The sequence below is a fragment of the Phasianus colchicus genome, chromosome 6 (genome assembly GCF_987193195.1).
Source record: "Phasianus colchicus chromosome 6, bPhaCol1.hap1.1, whole genome shotgun sequence".
NCBI lineage: Eukaryota > Metazoa > Chordata > Aves > Galliformes > Phasianidae > Phasianus > Phasianus colchicus.
In genome coordinates this window covers 28,706,610-28,728,097 of record NC_143441.1, presented here as the reverse complement: position 1 = coordinate 28,728,097, position 21,488 = coordinate 28,706,610, and the positions used below count along the sequence as shown (strand labels likewise).

At 36.9% G+C, this 21,488-nt stretch overlaps 1 protein-coding gene across 7 annotated transcripts in view; it reads right to left on the bottom strand.

The window, feature by feature from the left end:
• Nucleotides 1–21,488, bottom strand: part of ICA1 (islet cell autoantigen 1) — a 69,231-nt gene that overhangs the window by 22,812 nt on the left and 24,931 nt on the right. For all 7 annotated transcript variants that reach the window (XM_031614337.2, XM_031614339.2, XM_031614338.2 and 4 more), the window contains 2 exons: nucleotides 2,645–2,770; nucleotides 2,351–2,449 (listed from right to left, as the gene is read on the bottom strand). In XM_031614337.2, coding sequence (XP_031470197.2) covers nucleotides 2,351–2,449; nucleotides 2,645–2,770 — 225 coding nt within the window. The remainder of the gene's footprint in view (nucleotides 1–2,350; nucleotides 2,450–2,644; nucleotides 2,771–21,488) is intronic.

Here is a 21,488-nt window from a genome sequence, read left to right as displayed (position 1 = left end):
CCTTTTATTTTTGTCTTCTTGTCAGGAGAGACTGAAGTTTGAAATGTGTTTGTTTGGTTGGTTTGTTTTAAGCTGCAGAAATAATTGTCCCCACAAACACCTTATGAAAACTATGAAACTGCTCCCTCCCAGCTCACATTCTAGAAGACAACTTTAAATACAGTATGTCGTGTACAGGCGGGTATGCTAGCCTGTGGTATATTAAATCTTATACCTTCAGGTGCTTTTTCTCCCAGAGATCTGGAGTAGCACAGGCTATACAGTACACGGCAGTCCAGCTTTCACTTCTGCATGTCATGTGCACAAACATACATGGATTGAGGCTATGAGTTGTAATTGTTTTCCAACTAGACTGTCTCTCCAAGCACACAGTGCTTCACTCAAAGTTATTCATTCTTTACTCTTCTGCCAGTTGGTAATCCTTCCATCAGACCTTCTTAAGGCAAATGTTATTTTTCTCCCACATAAATAGGATCAGGCAATCACATAGTTATTATGTTGCATAAAATAATTACAGGACAAGGACATATATGAGGATAACTGGGAAATTAATGTTTCTTTTTTTTCCTATTCCTCTACTGAAGCTCAAATTGCAATGGGAAGAGCAACTTCTTAGGCAGCAGCAGACATGATCAGAAAAATACACAGTGTGAGTGAGCACTTATTTTTGGAAACCTATCTAAACTTTGAACTCAATACTTTAGTCAGACATTGCACATGTTCCACATTCAAGAATTATAGAAGATCAGCAAATATCACTAGTCAAGGAAAACAGTAATTCCAAGAGCGGTTGAGGGTAGAATGTACTTTAGCACAGGCATGGAGACTGTGAGCATGTTTGTATTCATATTCAGTCTGACAAGATCTTACAGAGTGGGAGTTTTCAAAAGCGGATGCAAAGGCAATTTAGTATTAATTCATGTGTGGAATTATGGGGGACAACACAAATCCTTAATTCTGCTGGACTTCATGATTCTTTAAGGGCAACTAAACACAATCCCAGTTAGCACTTAAACATATACTTAAGTGCAGCCTATAATGAATAATGACTTTCTTTAAAATATGTCCTTAATCACTACACTCTACATGCAGTTTCTGATACTACTGCCAGAAGTGTTTTTGATAGAAAACATGTATTTAAATGAAAAAATGGGACAGGGATTGAATTGGCAGACAACATATGTCCTTGAACTTTTAAGCGGGGGTCAGGGGAGCAAAATCCCAACCAATGCAAGAGCAGAGCAAATCCGAGACAACCTCGAGAATGAATGTCTATGGAACCAGATGACATGCATCCCAGGGTTCTAAAGGAACTGGCTGATATGGATGCCAAGCCACTCTCTATCATATATGAAAAACAGCAGATGTCAAGCAAAGCCCCCAAGGACTGGAAAAAGGGAAACATCACTCCCATATTCAAGAAAAGGAGAAAAAAAAGACCTGGGGAACTACAGGTTCATAGTTCATACTATCTGGTCATAGTCACATGGTTGTGGTCAAGGGCTCTATGTCCAAGTGAAGGTCGGTTATAAGCTATCTTCACCAGGGGTTCATCTTCAACATCTTTATCAACTACACAGACAGCGGGGTGGAGTGTAACCTCAACAAGTTTGCAGATGACACCAACCTGAGTGGTGCAGCTGACACAATATAAAAGAGAGATGTCATCCAGAGGAATCTGGACATGCTAAAAAAGTGGGCATACAAGAATCTAATGAGGTTTAACAATGCCAAGTGCAAGACCCCACCAGTAGTACTCTGTCCAAGCCTGAGCCCCACAGTACATTAAGAATGCAAAGCTGTTGGAGCAGGTCCAGAGGAAGGCCACAAAGATGACCAAAGGACTGGTGCATCTCTCCTATGAAGATAGGTTGAGGGAGTTGGGATGGTTTAGCTTGGAGATGAGAAAGCTTTGGGGAGATATCACTGTGGCATTCCAGTACTTGAAGGGAGCTTACAAGCAGGAGAGGGACTGACTTTTTACATGGTCAGATAGTGACAGGACAAGAGGGAATGGCTTGAAACTAAAAGAAGGGAGATTAAAATTAGACGTTAGGAAGAAATTTTTTTTACTCAGAGAGTGGTGAGGCAGTATAATAGGTTGCTCAGAGAGGTTATGGATGCTCCATCTCTGGAGGCATTCAAGGCCAGGTTGGATGGGATCCTGGGCAGCCTTATCTAGTGGCTGGCAACCCTGTCCATGGCAAGGGAGTTGGAACTAGATAACCTTTAAGGTTCCCTCCAACCTAAGCCATTCCATGATTCAACAAAACGTGAATGCTTTCTGTATCACTGTATGGTCTCTTATTTGTTACCAATGGGAAGACAAATGTACCTATATATTCCTTACCTTTAGCATAGTGAATTCATACGGCTGATAACCTTTGAAACTTTCATGGATAGCTGCCATTGTGTGCGAAGTTTTTTCCCAAAAATGAAGAAGTGTTGTCTGTAAGGCAGAGTAAAATTTCAGTCCAATGTTATCTTAAACATGAATCTGTTTTTCACACAAGGTTTATATCTCCACTCCAGTATTAGTTATAGATTCTCGTGTTTGAATATTGCCATGGAAACCTCTTAGAAAAACATATATTAACAGGAAATCTTTATTTGGGAGGTTAATAGGTTTTGTTTTTTTTGGTACCTGATATGTTGTTAATACATGAGAAAGAAGGTTGCATCTGCTTGCTCCCAAAAGGTCAACTTTTTGACAGACATCAGTCTTCAGTTTGTCAAAGTTGAGTTTTGCATGTCGCACTTGAGCTTGAACCTTCAAACAAAGGGAGAATTATTTATGCAGCGAGTTGTTTTCTTCATTTTTCTACCCCAACTTCATAATAGAGGAAACAAGCAGAACTTAGAAAATCAGAAATATCAGAAAATAGAAATGAGAAATCTGAACAGACTCAATTAAAGTTTCATATAGAATTATTAATATAATCTGTCCCACTGAAAATACATTATAGCAAGCTGACATGCTAAAATTAGGAATTATAAGTTTACTGCATAACACACAAGGACATGTCCATGTACCTGTTATAGGAAAGCAAATATACTGATAAACTTTAAAGTCAGTCAGAAACTTTTACTGATAATATAGCAGTTCAGTAACTTTGAACTGCTACAAAAAGTTATCTTGTCAAAGTTCTCCTTTTAATAGAAGTGCTTTTCTCATTTGTTGCTATAAGGAGAGTATCAAGACCTCCTTTCATAGGAACAATTTCTGTTTGAAAGAATTTTAGTTTAACAAATTTTTCTTCTACTACCAGTTATGTATATACAAGACATTCTGTTATGCAAGCCACACACATTTGATGACAATACTAGTATTCTCATCAGGTATCAGAACAGAAACTTGATATAGGCATTTTGAGCACAGGATATCTCATTTTAATGACAATTTTGTGCAGAGAAATTTGTATACAACAAAATGTTTACACAATCTAGTTTTTTGTCCAAGGAAATACAAAATTATCAAAAAACAAAACATGATTTTCTTATCACTCTTTCACAGTTAAAATGTTTACCCACAAAAACCTTCACAGTAAATTAAAACCACACTGAACTCAAATTAAATACATTTCCTTGTCTTTACTTGCCCAATTCAGAGAGGAAGCTTATTTTGGTCAGAATACACAGACTTGGTTAAAACAAGATCTGGCAAACTTGCATGTTCCTGATCTTCAGAAGTGAAGCCATAATCCTGCAACAAGTATCTGTGGTCCTTTTGTGGTGGACACATCTCATGACACCATCTGAAATGTTAGGGCTACAATACCTATCATCCTATCTCACTTATAGTAATAGACTTCCAACCAGGCAGAAAAAAGCAAAAGATCAGTGCCACAAATTCATCAGATGACCTACTCAGATGAATTGTGGCCGTGCCTGTGATTGGACAACCCTTTTTCACTAATCTCATCTGATCAACTGTGCATATGTTACAGGGCTGTACATATCAAAGGTCTGATATATTCATAATGAAGGAGTAACCATACTGAAAACTGATGAAAAGTGAAGACTCTCACAGGTGAGATTTTAATTCTAGTTGATGGCAATGTGTCAAATATAAAGCTATACTTTCCAATGATGCAGCTGAGATCAGAATCCTTTTGCTCTTCAGTGTATCACAGCACTAGTTTGTTTGTGAGAGTACAGCAAGGTCGACTGCAATTTTGTACACTCATAGGCCAAATGAGCAAAGAATGTTACTTCTGGGAACATAAGTATCTCTGTTTCAGAAATGGTGGTCCACAAGAAAAAAATATACTAATAAATGTGATTATTAATTTCCACAGTTGGAAGTCTGGACAGGGACTTTATACAACAAATTGGGATTCAGGTCCATCTCATGTCTCCAACTCCTTAAGAAAAAAGCCCAGAAAAGAAAAAACTTGTAAAATTTCCAGTTACAGTCTTCCTGCAAACAGCCTTCGGGACACTTAGCAAGAAACAACATCAGCATTTTATCTTAGCATGTAATTAAGTGCCTCATTTAAAAGCTACAATACTGACAAAAAGGCAATTCATTACAATGTGGAATATTAACCTGTATGTTTGAGATAATCATACAGATGATTCAAAATACTTAACATGATGTTTTGATACCAAATGTCACATGTTTATTTTACCAACCAATTAAGACTTAAAAGTATGAGAATTATTCAATTAAGGATGTTTATGAGCTTTTTTAACATACTAAAAGTTTATTTAACAGAAATACTCTCCATTGTAGAGCAGCAGTGCAGGACAGCCCAGAAAGAACCCCACCCCAGGTCATCATCATGACCTTTTGCCTTTTATGTGTGCCCATGAGCACATTTTCAATTCAAATTATTCTTAGACACTTTTCAAGATTACTGGCTTCAGGAATTAGGAATAAAACCTCTATGCTCATGAAGCATAATCTACTTAAAACTGCACAAATTATTATAACAACACTTTAGTTTTCTGCTCAAAGGGCAGTTTATGCAACATATACTAAAGTTCTCCTTCCTCTGCAATTACTTTCCAAGGCAGGACAAATAGAATCACACTGTGGTTTCTGTTCTGCGAATTTTATTTCACATATTTCACTTCATCCATGCACACCATACAAAATTTATTCAAAATCCTGGTCTGAGATGTGTTGGGATTTTACTGACTAAAGAGAACTGTACTGATTCAAAGGTAAGGTGGGCACTTTACAATGAAAGAGCTTCTAGCATCTGAAGCAGGAGATGCCAGTTAAAAGATTTATGCAATAGATGAAAATCTCACCAACGTACAGCTGACATAAAAAAAAAAAGATTACTACTCTCCATCTTTTCCTTTTTCTAAGGAAAAGTAAACTGCTTTTAATTTTCCAATGGAAATATCAAAGCATAATATTTAAAAGATGGAATTCTTTAAAGAGAACACATGAGAAAAATCTGGAAAAAAAAGTGTCTTATTAATTGCTTGATAAACTAATAAGACATATAAAAATGAAATAATTTTTAAAAACTTAAAATAGATTAATAATCAGTGCTAAGATCCTAAATGCTGTGTGTCTGAAATTCAGACTCTGGGATGCTTGATTGTAAGGGAATATAAATGCAGCTTCCTAAGCTGATAGTCAAACAGAAAAGTCCCAGTCTTCAAGACTGACATCATTAAAAATAAATATATAAATAAAATCTTACATCCCATTAAAAAACCCTGTTCAGTATATTGCTATTAAAATTTGGATTTTTTTTTTTAATTTACATATTTTCAAGAAACATTTGTGACTTCTATGGTATTTCCATGTTTTGGTCTAAGATAAAACACGACATTTATTTTCAGTAGTAACCCAATTTCAGGGACAGTTCAGCCAATAAAAAATTATCTCCAAACTAAATGCAGTATATTTTTTGTCTCAGCACTTCCAGTATAAAAGCAGAAACAGATGCTTTCAGTCTCATTTGTCAACCAGCCTCTCACTTACTTGATCTGAAAAGCATGCACAGTGTGTGTACAGAGTGGAAAGCAGGGGGGGGAAGTAAATCAAGAGGGAAAAATTCCTGAAATATAGCAAACTTTCCTGTTGGGAACTCTGGGTAAACTCCACCAGCAGATGGAATCAGCACAAATCTCTGCATGAAATAAGCGTAACACCTTCTGGCATACCTGACTGTTATAAAGACTACATGAAACCTAAGCACAAAATAAAACAGGCTGTATTTTTAGGACAAAGTATTTAGAGTACAGAAGAGAAAGCAAAAAGAACCTGGCTACTAGTTATCACAGAACTGTAATAACATCACCTAAGCTATGAAGTTATGAAAAGGAACACCTACTGCACTTTTAAACCAACATATGCAAGCACCTATTGCAGTTTGCTCTTAAAGTTGAATTTGATGCCATAAGTTTGAGAATAGAAAAGCTAATGTTTTATAAAAAATAATGACTGTCGCTAAACTATTCCATGTGCTACACAAAGAATTCCGAAGTCTTGCATGGTACTAACCCCAATTTTAGCATGCTTTGGTATGTGCAACATTCTGCAGGTTTTTCTTTGACTCAACTGTTCCCTTGTGTGGGAACAGTATTTACTGCATGTATTAATCTCTGTTCCATGAACATGTAAGGATAATATGTAAAAACAATATTTAAAGAAGAGGTTGTATACTTCTGTTCATCTCCTTTAACCCTTCATTTGTGGTCTGATGAAGAACACTGATAAAAGCTACTTTTAGGAAATGACATTTATGAAGTTCAAAATGCCTAACTAGAAAGTAAAATCACTTTGGCAGAATAACACATGCAGATAATATCTGTCACATTTTAAGCTAAGCAGATGTACATCAAATTTGTTAAAAAACCAAAGCTATTCTTGTAAGATATGTAAAGTACCCTAGAAAAAAAGGTGCATAATTAGTTCCAATGATATACTAATTGAGTTTGCCATTTTGGACTTAATTACAACTGCCCCTGCTTGTGTACATATGCTCATGCACCTCACCCTATTAGGCTTGATTACGTAAATTTAAGGTAATGTTGGCATTCCTATAAAGGATTAAATAATTACCACTGCATGTCTATCTGTCTTACTCTTGAAAGCAAAAGAAGTATTGTTTGCCCTTCTGCCTAAAAAAAAAATGATAGCTTTGAAAGAATAGCCAGTTCTGTGGAATTGCTACCCATGATTCTTACTTTCTGTCAGTACAGAATTACAAGCAAATAATGCCTTAACACTGCTGTTAAAAACCTGTGTGTTCTGTGTCAGAGTTGTTTCTATCTATCAGGAATACCATGAGAAAAGAAAACAGAAGTAACTGAAAGTTAAATTAAACATTATGTTAACTGCAAATGATCGCAACTGATTCTGAAAAGAAGATTGAGAAAACTCTCTGGTATCCTAAAGTGATAAAAAAAACCTCTAACTATTATAGATCCATTTGAGTTGGAAGGGACCCTTAAATATCATTTCAGCTCCCTTGCAATGAACAGGGACACCTACACTACATCAGGTTGCTCAGAGCCTGGTCCAGCCAGACCTTAAATATCTTCAAGGATGGGGCATCCACCACCTCTCTGGGCAACCTGTTCTAGCACTTCACTACCTTATTGTAAACAACTTTTTTTTTTTTTTTTTTTGAATCTAAATCTTCTCTATTTTAGTTTGAACCCATTTCCCCTTGTCCTATCACCCTGCTAAAGAGCCTATTCCCTTCTTCCTTATAGCTCCTGTTTAGACATTGAAAGGGTGCAATGAGGTCTCCCTAGAGTCTTCAATTCTCCAGGCTGAACAGCTCCAGCTCACTCTCTCCTGTATGGACTTAATCAAGAAAACAAGATGGCACAAAGACTTTTCAGCTGCCTACAACTATTTTTCTAGTAGATTTTAGATTTAATTGAAACATCTAATTCACTTCAGAGCTCTCACTGCAGCACGCTCAGTACAGTCCTGAAACTGAACATACATAATAAGTCAAATGATAAAACTAGAAATCAATAAAGAAAAAGTAGTATAAGCAACACTATACCACTCTGACACAGAATATAGTGAAATGCAGCTTAATATGGATTAGTTTAAAGCTGCAGCATGTCATTTACTGGCACTAGGAACAATCACATTTCTCTGTAAACTAGAGCTGAATCATTGTATACAAATAAAATGATCATAAAGTCTTTATTCTATGCTGGTAGAAGTTATTTCCTTTATTTCAATATTGTTTATTTCTACCAGAACAAACGAATCTCCATGATTTCAACATAAGTTTTGCGCTGCTTATACTGTCCACGAAGCTGTCTAAAGGAAAGAACTAGTAAAAAAAATCACATTATAATTGTAATGTTATGCCCCCAAACCTGACTGCTTTCATGCAAACTTTGTCACAGAAACCAGCTTCATGCTAGCTATTTTCACCATCTCATCCTCTCTGAATTTGTGATAGTATCCTTCTTACACTCAGTTTTCCTTCTCACAAAATGATATCTAGTGAAATGTTTTCATTCACTTCTGTAATCAAAATGTGAGACAAAATAACAGCTGTAATAGCTTTAATTTTCACAGAAAAATAGCTTTTGATGATAACTCACATTTTCATCTGAGTTACAGTGTTATTCCCCTTGATTTCAATAGTAGTGCTCACTGTTGATTAACATTTGTATTGCAACAGTTACTGAAGGTTTCAATGAGACACAGTTCCATAATACCAGACTCTAAAAATTACTGAAAAAATTCCAGGACTTGTGCCAGTGATACGCAGTCTTTAGGTAAAAGAAGTCCCTGATAGTCAGGTCTAAATTGGGACTGCACTGGGAAAAGAAGCCCTTCCTGGATACCCACAGGGTGATTTCTGCTCTGGGCATAGTGGAATTTGCCCCACTAGAATGTTACAGCCCTTGCTATACCTTTTCTTGATTTAAGAGCATAGTTCTCTTGAGCCTTCACTGCAGCATACACATAAGCACATGTGCATGCACACACTCAGGTCTAACACCAACATCCATCAGCTAAAATGCATTAGAGCTGCCAGGGGCTGTCTGCAGTAACGCATTCAAGTGAGCTTTAGCATTCAGCTGTGCTTCTAATCTGAGAATCAGGAGCACTTGAAGGGCTTTTTTTTTTTTTTTTTCTGCTTCTGCTGATTTGTAATAAAAATATAAGCATATCCCGATTAGTGTGAAGATAAAATCGAACTTAAATTACTGCTTTACAGTTCAGGCTTTTTTGCATGCTGTGTATCATTTCTCATGGGTAAGGCCATAGTATTTTAAACTTCCTTTTCTATTCTCCTTCTGACCCCCCTTGGAAGAGACAATAACGATGCTATAGACAGGAGAATACTTGGGTAAGGACGGCAAGGAAAGTATCATATGACAGAACTGCATTTCACACAGACACATGATAGCTTTGATACAGTGCACAGCTCTAGATTCTTGTACATCATGCAATTGAAAATACAGTGTAGTTTCTCAGCCCCATGAAATTAACAGAAATAAATAAACACATTCTCTGTTGTACTACTCCAACCAGTCTCTCTGCTGCTACACTATTCTACAGAAGCAGGGTCTTGATTACTTTTTCATAAGGAAATTGGTCATATTCTGAAAGCTCTTCTGCCTCTAACATGCTGCCCTGAGGCACTGAATAGATTGTAATTGAAAAAGAAAATTTTTGGAGCTTTTAAGCTGTATTTAGTAAATTTTTAAACTACATATATATATATACATACATATATATATTTATTATTAGAGATCCTTATCATCTCCCAGAATGGAACAGAACAACCTGAAAATCTCTTAAGGCTGGATGACAATGTTCTGTACTTTAAATCTATTTGCAATTACATTTGAAACCTTAGCTACCTAGAAAACATAGTAATTGTGTGATAAGGGAAGCTTCAGATTCACCTTCAGTTTTAGTTGAACTAATATCTTTTGATACTGCAATTATTTTGATACTATTTTAAACAAAATAAATTTGTACTAAATTTTCTCTTTTTGGTATATTAAAAATGCTTCATTAAAAGCATTCTGATACTTATGGGTAATAACCCTTAACACTGCAGGAAGCACCAAAAGGGATCCACTATTTTCTGTGATTGTTGACACATTTCCTGACAGGACATGGCTTGTTTCAGCAATTCTTTGAGGACAGCTACTTTAGCTCCCGTAGTATCTTTGAAATTGCAATCATTACTTTGGCTCAGTATTTGCCAGAGTTTTTCCTTGCGTATAGCAGCATTCCTTTGAGTCCCCCAGGTCACTCACACCTGATCCAGCTTGTGGAAACTGGGGGTTTTCTAGAAAAGCATTCATAGCTAGTTGCCATTCATTTGGCTAGAGATCAACAGATTAACTTTACAAAATCTTACTGCTGCACTTGCGCTAAGGCATGTCTTCCAGTAGGATATTCTAGGTGCAACTAGCTCAGATGTTGTTACTTGAGATCATCTTAGTGGATGAAGATCACACAAACAATTGACTCTAGAGTTTCATTCGTGTTACCCTAAAAACTGCCCATTTCTCTCCACTGGAGCTTTAAAAGCCATGCAGAAGCTTTTGAAGATTAGTTTACGTGCATACACTACAGCAGATATCAGGAGGCAGATGCAAGGAGCCCTAAACAAAGTAATGTTTGGGAAAAACCCAACTTCCTTTATAGCTAATAACCATAAGTATTAAAATAAATGCTTATTTGCTGTTTGAATTCATTCATGCATGAGATTTTGAGCACTGAATCTTGATAAATTCTTGAGGTGATTGAAGAATTTCAGTAACTTAAATACCATGGCCAAGCCAACTCTCCCTCTTGCCTCTGATACATGAGAATGATTGACCTAGAAACACCTTATCTAAGGTAATTTCCCCTAGTCCTCAAGTTACCTCTAACGCTTCTTAATTCTCCTTCTCCTTCCCTCCAGTTTTTCAAGCCGGAGGCATGGACTCACATGTATCAGTTTCCTAGAGAGTCCTGACTAAGCTAATTCTTCCCCAAAGATCTTGACAAGAATTGTTGCATCTATCTTACAAACGCAGTTGCAGAGCTACAATTAGCAACTGGCTGCCTGAGAGCAGAAATTAATAATATCCAAAAGAGCTGAAATTATGATTAAACATACAAAAGAGCTCCTAAATCCAAGATTCCAAACAGATGCTATCATGTTGCTACTACCTGCAGTCAATGGAGATGAAACCATTGCACTCAAGATACAAATATCTGCCAGACAAACCACTGCTTTGATTCTGATCTCTTTTTTAACTAAAGCAAAGTTGCCTATGCAACTTTGTCCTAGTTTCTAGCCCATTTTATCCTGTCAGTACTTTGGGTCAGGTGCCTGCCTTTTCTTCCTGTTTTGAACTCCATGTCACTAGGTCAACTCTGCCTGCAACATGTTCCTCTATGGTAGGTTACCTGGGTCAAGGACAATGTCATGGCAAAAAGCAAAATGCTCAAAGAACTTTCCTGTGTTGTCGTTTAGTTGTGTTTTGTTGTTGTTGTTTTTTTCTTCTTTAGCAGTAATATAAAAAATATAAGATGTTGTTAGGAACATTGCTATTTTTAAATCCCAACAGAGGATTTTTTTTTTTTTTTTAAGGTATTATACAACTATTATATTTACAAAGCAGCCTGATCAAGGACATGAGCTTTCACTTCTTTATGGATTTTATTCAGTGGAATATGAAATTTGCTCTTTGTGTTACGTTTATATCTAATTTCCCTCTAAAGTTTTTCAGTACTCAGACTATAAAACATTTATTGCTTTGAATCTGTTGGCTCACATGCTGTGTAAGTGCAGCCTGGCAGTAATGACTAAGCCATAGTCAAAACTGCTTACTCCATAACCACTGACAGTCAGCAGATGTGAGCAACTCTCTGACCCCTGTGAGGATATAAAATTATGGCTGGCTTGAATATTCTTCCTTTTTCCCTGAAAAAGCCCAAAGGCTGGTTGTACCATCTTCTGATATATTCCATGATGGCTATCACAGAAATTGAATCATGCTAATTAGCCTTCCCTCTCTGGTTTATACAAACACTGACATAAAGAACTTATTTCTCTCTTGCTTTTTCTACCACCTCACTTCCTTCCCAGCTCTGTAATTATTCCTGCTGTTGCACACTGTGCCTTTTCCAACTCTCTTGTGTCTCTTTAGGTATGTGGAAAAACAAGAACCTCATCGCACATTACGCATGTGGTTCCATGAATTTTATCCAGTGGCATGAAGAATTATTTTTCCCTTTTCTATTTTTCTTACGCCCAGAGTCAAGTTGGATCTGCAAAATCATATCAGTTCAGCCTTTGTACTGGGGACAAAAGTTACATTACTCTAAAAGAAGTCAGAAGAGCACAAATGTATGATCAAAGACGTAAATAAGTTACTGTAAAAGGAATGAAAGATTTTTCAGTCTGGAAAAAAGAATAAGAAGCGCATTAGGAGGCCATCAGACAACATACAGACACTGGAAAAAGCTGTGCTTTGGCCACAAGAACCAGAGAACATTATATTAAACCAGCATATTAAACTCAACACAAGAACAGCAGAACTTTAAATAATATCTGCGTCAGTTGAGAAACCTGCTATGTTTTATGATGTCTCCACTGGTCAGATGGAAATCACAGAATCATAGAGAGTTACCTCCGAGGTTGGAAAAGATCTCCAAGATCATCCAGTCCAACTGTCCGTCTCTCACCAGTATTTCTCACTAAACCACATCCCTCAGTGCCACACCTACACATTTCTTGAATGCCTCCAGGGACGGTGACTCCACCACCTCCCTGGGCAGCCTGTGCCAGCACTTGACCAATCTTTTGAAGAAGAATTTCCTTCTAACATTCAACCTGAACCTCCTCTTGTGCAACTTGAGGCCATTCCCTCTCATCCTATTGCTAGTTACATGGGAGAAGAGGAAAACTCCCACCTCACCTCCCTTTACATAATTGTAAAGAACAATAAGGTCACCCTGTGCCCCTTCTCCAGACTGAACAATCCCAGTTCCTTCAGTCACTCCTCCTAAGACTAGTGCTCCAGACCCTCACCAGCTTTGTTGCTCTTCTCTGAACATTCCCCAGGGCCTCAGAGTCTTTCTTGTAGTGAGGGGGACCATGTACTTGCTGTATGCAAGGTCCTGGTTGCCACTGTTGGTTGCAGATGACAGACAGATGGTGGGACTTTGTTTGAGCTAATATACCCATCCTGAAGAATCAGGTAACACTGAGGTGTGTGTGTAGCTCAGGGTGGGATTGTAAACAAGGTGCTGTGCTGGACTGCGCCTGGATCAATGACTTGTCTGAAAGCTGTGCTGTGATCAAAGGCAGTACAGATATTTTCCAAGCATTTTACCTAAAAGACAGCAGTCTTTCTTATTTCACTGACACCTGTGTAATAGCAGGCTTTTCAGAATCAAAATTCAAAAGCACGTTGAATTTCCTAGCTTAAAAAGTGTTCATTTTCAATTGCCAGGGTGTATTCACACACTGCCAATGCCCAACCATGCCTAAGTAAGGGAAAGCATTTAGAAATACTCTCTAAATTGTAACAGTAGGACAAGAAGTAAGCTTTGAATTCACATAAATTCATTTGAGGAAGAGATAGGAGTAATTTTCAGACACTCTGATGATTTTTACAGTCATGATTGCAGTACAGACAAAAGCCCAGATCTCAGTGCCTGACTTTCACAAAATTTTGTACCTCCCCACACCGAAATCTACATATATCTTAAGATCCGGGATTTCAACTTTGAAAGTAGCATGTCATAACATACAGGATCCAACTGGACAGATCTAGCTTAGCTTCCAGCATCCATTGCCCAAGCACGTAGGCAACACTCTTCAAGTCCTAGAGGGTTGTCTGCCAAGTGAAACTTTAACTCATTATATTTAAGAGGGGAGTGGTGCAGCGAACAGTAATATTGTCTACATAAATCCTCAGGAAAAAGATATAAGCAGCAATTTTTATTTTGTATTGAACTTTTACTTTGCATTTGTGAAAATTGTTAGATCAGCCCTCCTACTAGGTTAGATATTCTGATGAGAACTAGCTAAAGTTAGCCTGAACTATATACCAAAAATCTTCTGTCAATTCAGTCAATGAGGTATTCTGTTTCAATACATCTCAAAAGACTGTGGACTTTTTCCCTTGCCTGTTTAACTTTCTGAGTTCAATCTGAGGCTTCTTCCTTACTACTATCAATACTATGGTAGTACAAAAACCTAAATCCAAACGCATCTTTGCAGCAGCAAAGTTTTATTATATCCAAGTCAACTATCTTCAAGATATGAAAACAATCTCTGGCAAGCAGCGTTGCTCTTTGTGTTAAATAACTTTATGAACAACTGCCCTGCAGCAATGAATACACTTTCCACTCTTAAAAAATATTTCAGTTCTTTCAGAGGAAAAACAAACAAACAAACAAAGACAGACTGAAAGGTATGGTCAAAGAGCAACAGAAGTAGTCTGTTTTTTTTTTTTTAAACTAAGGAATTATGGAGATATTCCAATTCCTTCCCAATTTCTACCCCTCCAGCATGGCCCAACACAGGGAGACAACAGCATGCCAGCTGGGGCCAGCAGCCTCTGCTGAGTCCTTGCCACTCATCCAGCAGCTGGATACAGCCTTGACCAAAGTTACATTTCTCAGCACAATCCAGTGAGTTCAACCAGCCGAAAGCCAGACAACAAAAATATTTAGCTTTGAGCCTTACAACAGTTTTCACAAACAGAGGAGCACAGTGCAATTCCACAATATGAATCCATCTGCTCAACCAGCTATCAGTTCATTGCAATAAAGCACACAACACAGGGAGAAACTAACATGCTAGTTTTAAGAAAAACAGCTATAAAATACAGGATGCAACTGACTCTCAGACATGACAGCTGAGTCACTCCAACCATAATTTCCTTTAAAGTGGAGAAAGGTTTGTTAAATCTAAGAACCCAAAATTGGCAACAGTACCATATCTTCAATTCTTCAGAACCTCACTCAAATTCATTACAGAAACCATGATCACAGCACAACAACCATATGCTGAAAATTAGGCAAAGCAAAAAATGTGACTGTCATACCGTCTTACAAGACTCAGGAGCCTCCAAGACCACAAATCTAGAGATATATCAAGCAATACTTTTCCATCAGCTTAACTAAACAGTTTTTAAAAATGATTTTGAATTAAACAAATGCTAAACAAGTTTACAAAAGACTTACTTCAATTAAGAGTTGTTTACTTGAATTGAAGCTGTGAAGAAAACATTTTTAAGCTAAGTTCATATATGATATTGTTAGTACAAAGTGAATGTTTGCATTGAGCTTTGCACAAGTTGAACTACATTTAGGCACCATCTTTTGAAAAGCTACGTATCTGTAAGGTCATCCCTCTTCTCAGGAAAAGGGCTGTAAGTATTACTGACTTTTCCTTTCCAAAAATCGTCACCCATTTTTCAAATGCATAACTCTGTGTTCTGTTACCTACCATCTTCAATTGCAATAGAAAGGTATCTCACAGTACTTCGATTCATTTTTATAACTTGGATCAATACGCAAGTTATTTTTAAAAGAGAACAAACAGTAAATGACAATGTAAAGGAAGGGAGGGCAATAACAATCTTGCATCTAATCTGGCTAACAGAAGGTCTGCATTTCCTACTTCAAGCAGCCTAAGTACGTGTCTCAGCTTTCTACTGGTGACAAGTTTCAGTATTAGTCAAACTCAGGATGTCTGCTATACCAGGCTGAAAGGCAAAAAATTTATTGATGCTAATACAGTCCTTGAAGCAATGACACACAGAAAATAATTACCAATGATTTTCCTAGTCCGTTGACTAGGAAACTCCTAAATTGCATGCAAGACAACATGGGGGTTGGACTCGATGATCTCTGGAGGTCCCTTCCAACCCCTACGATTCTGTGATTCTGTGATTCGCCTACATAGCATTACTTCAGAGTTTTGGGATAGATCTTTATGATATGACACCAAACACAGTTTTAGTAGTAAGCACACATCTGTAAGTCTGCAATTGAGAGTAATTACCACAACAGCATGCTTGGACACATACTATTCTTAACTGCAAAAGGGTGCACATTTTTGCAAAAGAACATATATCCTCTTTAGGGAGGAGGTTGATTTTGATATCTCATATCCTCAAATGACTGACAAAATCCAACAGCACAAATGTTTATAACTCGATACAGTCTGAAAACAGACTTTTTTTGTAACTATAATGCAAGTCTGCAGGATGCCAAAAATGACTGTAAAGATCTGTAGCACAAAGCAGGCCAACTAAAACAGATGACAAAAGCAAATAAATAAGCTTCCAGGTACGGAAGATCTTCATCAGCTTTAAACCACAAGTAACCTGGACTTAGCGTTAATTGTGCTGAGAATCGCTCTTAGTTCTTCACAAGTCAATTGTGTTAATTATATTGCACAATCTGAAAGCAAAGCACATTTGGCACACATGGAGCAGGGAGGTGCTGGCAAGTGTGGAACAATTAGACAGTTAGCTCTTGCAGGAGATAGAGACAGGTAATTACTGCTTTTGAAAGTTGCTGAAAGGCCAGCTAGAGGGGTAATGTAAAGAAAATTGTAACACAGCATAAAACTAAACCCTCTACTATGCCCATTTCATTCACCTAGTAATTATACAGCTCAGCTTCTATCTCATTTATTGAAGGTATGTTGAATCCTTCAGGTGCAACATCACAGTTAGATAACTGCATTTGTATTTTTCATTCCCCTGCATCAAAATCAAATTCTTCAGGGCCTGAACAAGACTATTACTATTTTCGACTATGGCCAAAAACTGGAGCATAGGAAGTTCTGCACAAATGTGCACAAGAACTTCTTTACGGTGAGGGTGACAGAGCACTGGAACAGGCTGCCCAGGGAGGTTGTGGAGTCTCCTTCTCTGGAGATACTCAAGACCCGCCTGGATGCCTACGTGTGTGACCTGGTGTAGGGAACCTGCTTTGGCAGGGGGGTTGGACTCGATGATCTCTGGAGGCCCCTTCCAACCCCTACAATTCTGTGATTCTGTGATTACTTGACTCTGAGGTGCTTCTGAGCAGGAGACACTGAATCAAGTGGAATTAGGCAAAGGGATGCTAAAAACTCATGTTTAGGGGCAGTAACATTTTCCCTAGTTAGAGCATCAAAAAATACTAGTTGGCTGCAAGGTCCTCTTGGCCACTGTGAAGGGTTGTGATGCACTTGTGATGGGTGAATGCATAATGTACTGGGAAATGCCACTGACACACAAAGCAAATATTAGCAGTATGACACCAATACCCCCAGAAATATGCTTGTACCATCAACATAATAACCAGGCTGCCTTTAATTTTTAGTGCCTAGGTGGTCTCACTGTCCTGAGTACAAAGCCATCCTGTCAACAGTGCTAATGCAAGAAGAGAAGTTGTACAGTTGAGTTTCAGGTTTTGTTTTCTATTTAACATTTTTCTGCATATGCAGTAGAATGATAACCACTAATAATCATGAGTCACTTGCAACACAGTGTGTCTGTTGTACATAGTTTTGTGTACTGTTATCGGTCTGGAGATAAACACAATTTTGTATAAATATACAGCTCTATTTACCTGAACTGATAGTGCTGTTAAGTAGAAAAATAAATTATGATTAATAAGTTCCTTAGTTGATGTTTAATACATCAGTTTATTGAAAACATTTTCCCCCAAATAATTTCATTCTTTCCTGACACAAATTGAGAACTATTTAAGTTATCATAAAACGTTGTCATAAAAATCCCTACATCATCTTCTACGTTGCATTTCAGACTTCATATTGCGCTATCGCAGAAAAAACATCTGAAATTTAAGCAGGGCTTAGGTAGAATATCCCTTAAAAAAAAAAAGTTGAAATGACACATCATGTCAGACATTTCTCTGGTTAGAATGATTCTGTTTAGGGTTTTTTGTTTGTTTGTTTTTGTTTTTAAAATCAACTTGGTTTCATTAAGATAAGAAGAAAAATCAAATGTATCTTAGAGAAGATTCAGAGCCTATGTAGCACATAACTGAACAGCAAAAGGCCTTATGAAGTAAAAGCAGATGGACTACATTATGTATGTGCCCAGGCATTTTAGGAAAGTATAAGAATGAATTCCTGGGCAGTGGTGACCAAAAAACTTGGTTCTCTTGTGTAAACAAAGTTTTCCCCAACAGCTGTATTCTCCTTCCTGTTTATTCTTCTCTCTTGCAGAATTATCTCAGTTCAGTCACATCTGTACTTCATTTATTTTTAAAAAATATTTCTTCAGCTACCTCCTAGCTTTTCAGATTATTAAGGCTGAGGGAATTTTCCAAATCTCATTTCTCCTTTCACAACCTATCTTGTTTACATTTTTACACTTCATTTGGGCTCTGAATTCACATAATGTTCCACATGGGTTAGGGGCTTTGCCCACACAGATCAGTTTGCAGGATTAGAATTTTCGAGTGACCACTTGAAACTGCCTAGGCAATTATCATTTCTTCCTGATTTTAAGACCAAAACACATCAGGATAATTAAGCGAAAACAGCGTTCAGTTGCTCCTGTCTTCTTTTTTATTAAATTTCAAGATTACCTTTAGTGCTTACACATTCCATAATTATTAGATTTTAAAAATCTGTTGAAGCCTAAAGTTTGCCACATCATATTTGAGAACAGTTTTCTAACATTGGAGTTCATAACAATAACCATTACATTAAAGATTAACTGAACACTATTATTGAATTAAATCACTTAACTTTTTTGAAATTTGCTTTATTCTGATGAAGTACTACAAGTTCTTCTAATTATATGAACTGTGGTTTTAACCTACTTTGTCTTGAGCTACAAGGATGAAACTGCACCACAATTAAACCACGTCCACTTTTCTTTGCATTTCAACTAGGTTGCAAATAACAAGATCACTAAAATATGTCTAACACTTCATTGCATTTTTTTTACAGCCATTTTGCTGGGTCTCATCCGACTCTTTTTAAAAATAACTGAGTGGATGATGAACCACCTCTCAAGGACAAGCATCAGCCTCTGGAAGCAACTCTATCCTACAAGCAGTACATCTGAAGATGATGTAATCTATTCCAAAAAGCTTGCTTCTATTTTGAAATAGCATCCTTTTATTATGCTTTTAAAAGGGCATCTTTATCACAAATTGTTACTTTGCATTTAACCTAGTAACAATCATCAGTGATATTCCCTATACATGAAAATAGCTTCAGAAAATCATTGATTTTTTTCTCACTGTCTAAGGAAATCCTTACAATTAGTACTTGAAATGGTAATTTAAATTTAAGATTATAAAATACACTGTAAAAAACTTTAGCTTATGGTCAGTTTGTCATAAAAAGGTGATTTTTTAAAAACAAATTTAAAATGCTTAAGTTTTTTGTACATAAAGTATATTTTGGTTTGGGTTTCTGCATTTAATGCTAATGAATTTGACACTGAAGAACATGGAAAAAGCTTTACATCAGAAACAGCACAAAAAAAGATGTTCTCAGCATTGAAACTTCATCTGACTTTATAAGGAGAGACAATGATGACAATACAAAAACTATCATTTTTTACAGAGAGCACTTTCAGCATGTTCTACTTTCCATTGACAGGATTTCTAAGTAAATCATTAAATTTAACACTTCCAGCATCATACGATTTTTTATTTAAAAAAATATTAATTATGTTCTTTCTGTCCCAACCAGAAAGAAATGAGGTGTTTGGGTGTGACACTAGGAAAAACTTCTCTGAAAGAGTGGACACAGGCTGCCCAGGGAGGTGTTGGAGTCACCCTGGAGGCATTCAGGAAATGTGCTGGTATGGTACTAAGGAACATGGCTTAATGGGCAACATTGGTCATAGGTGGATGGTTGGTTTAGATGATCTTGGAGATCTTTTCCAACCTTAATTATTCTACGACTCTGATTTCTTTGGCGGCAATAAGCACGCCACAAGAAGTAAAGGATGTGAATGCTGTTATCTCTGTCATCACTTTGCTACACTGAGATACAGATCTCTGAATGCTAAGTGATGATGTCTCACTAATTTTAGAGTGTAGCAAATATTACTCGGTATCCTAGAATCTCAGTTCATCCCTTCTGATGAGTAACAGCAACCCAAATCAGCAAACGGATCAGCAAGAGTGATAAAGATGGACTATCAAAGTGATAGAGCCTAACTTCTCACATTTCTATTAGCTATGATGAAATTTAACAGTATTTTTCACATAATTGTGCCATGAATATCTCATATCTGATTATGGTCTACTAAAACTACTTATAGGTCCTTCTGTCACTTCCAGGGAACAACAATCATCATCTACTATACCACATGCAAAGGCTTTCATTTGTGTCATCTAAGGGCAAAAAAAAGCTTTAAATTTTGCAATAGTTAACTTGAGAAGTTACTGTGGAAGTATCACCAAAAAAAGAAACAGAAACAACTGCTATCCACAACTTTCTCCTTATTTTAAACCAAAGTTAATAAACACTAAATACCATAGCTGGCTCTAAAGATGAATCATTTACAGTGCTATTTGTAACTATGGCAGCTGAAAGTATTGATTACACCACTCTGACTGCAAATGCCAAAGACATTTTTCTTTGGGATGCTGGTATATTTTGCTGCTTGAAAAACCAAAACACTTTCCAGCTTAATATCATCTGCAGAAGTAATTAATATTAGCACATTTTCTTTCATTGACTTTTAAATAATTAAACTAGAACACCACAAAGATCCACAAAACTTCTAAGACTGTCACCCTCAACTGAATTTCATTTACTAGATGAGCAAAATCACTTGGAAAATATATTACAAAAGCACATGTCATGGTAGGAGAACAGACTAATTGATCTTCAACATATTTTCTAGCTTTATTTTCTATGAGTTTGTTTAGTGTTCCTCAACAAACAGCCTCAGCTCTTAAGTGCACTTACTATTTAATGCAAGTTTAAATTCATTTTCCCAGTAAGCACTTTTGCATGTAATAAATCTGGGTTGTCCAATGTATTTTTTCTAGTACTTTCATAATTTGAATAGAACCACAAAATAACATCACAAAATTCTGTAATGTTATTTATAAACTTGTGTTGTTCGCTACTCCTCATTTTGTTACTCTCTAAATGTGTACAGATTTTCATCATTTTACCACAAACTGAAATTATTTTTACAAGGATGGAAACTGTCAACTTCATTCTTGTTTCAAAAGATCAGTACCCTATTAGTTGTCTTTTATCCCTTCCTTAGACTTTTTGCATTTCCTCAGCACTTCAAGAGATTTAAGTTTAACAGACAATTAAAAAAATAATCCTCAAGCACATTTCCACAGTGCCTTCAGGCTTGCAGGGCTGGTGTTAATGAAGGGTTGGAATATGGAGAGCTGGAGATGATGCTGTAACATGGGACAGGCCGTCATCATCACATAAGCCAAACTGCACTCATACCAGGCTGAGCTCATAGGCAGGGAGGCAGTGGAAGAACAAAGATGTAGGGGTGTCAACAGCTGTAGCAGATGCATCTTATCCAGACTTGCTAGGGTTTTTATA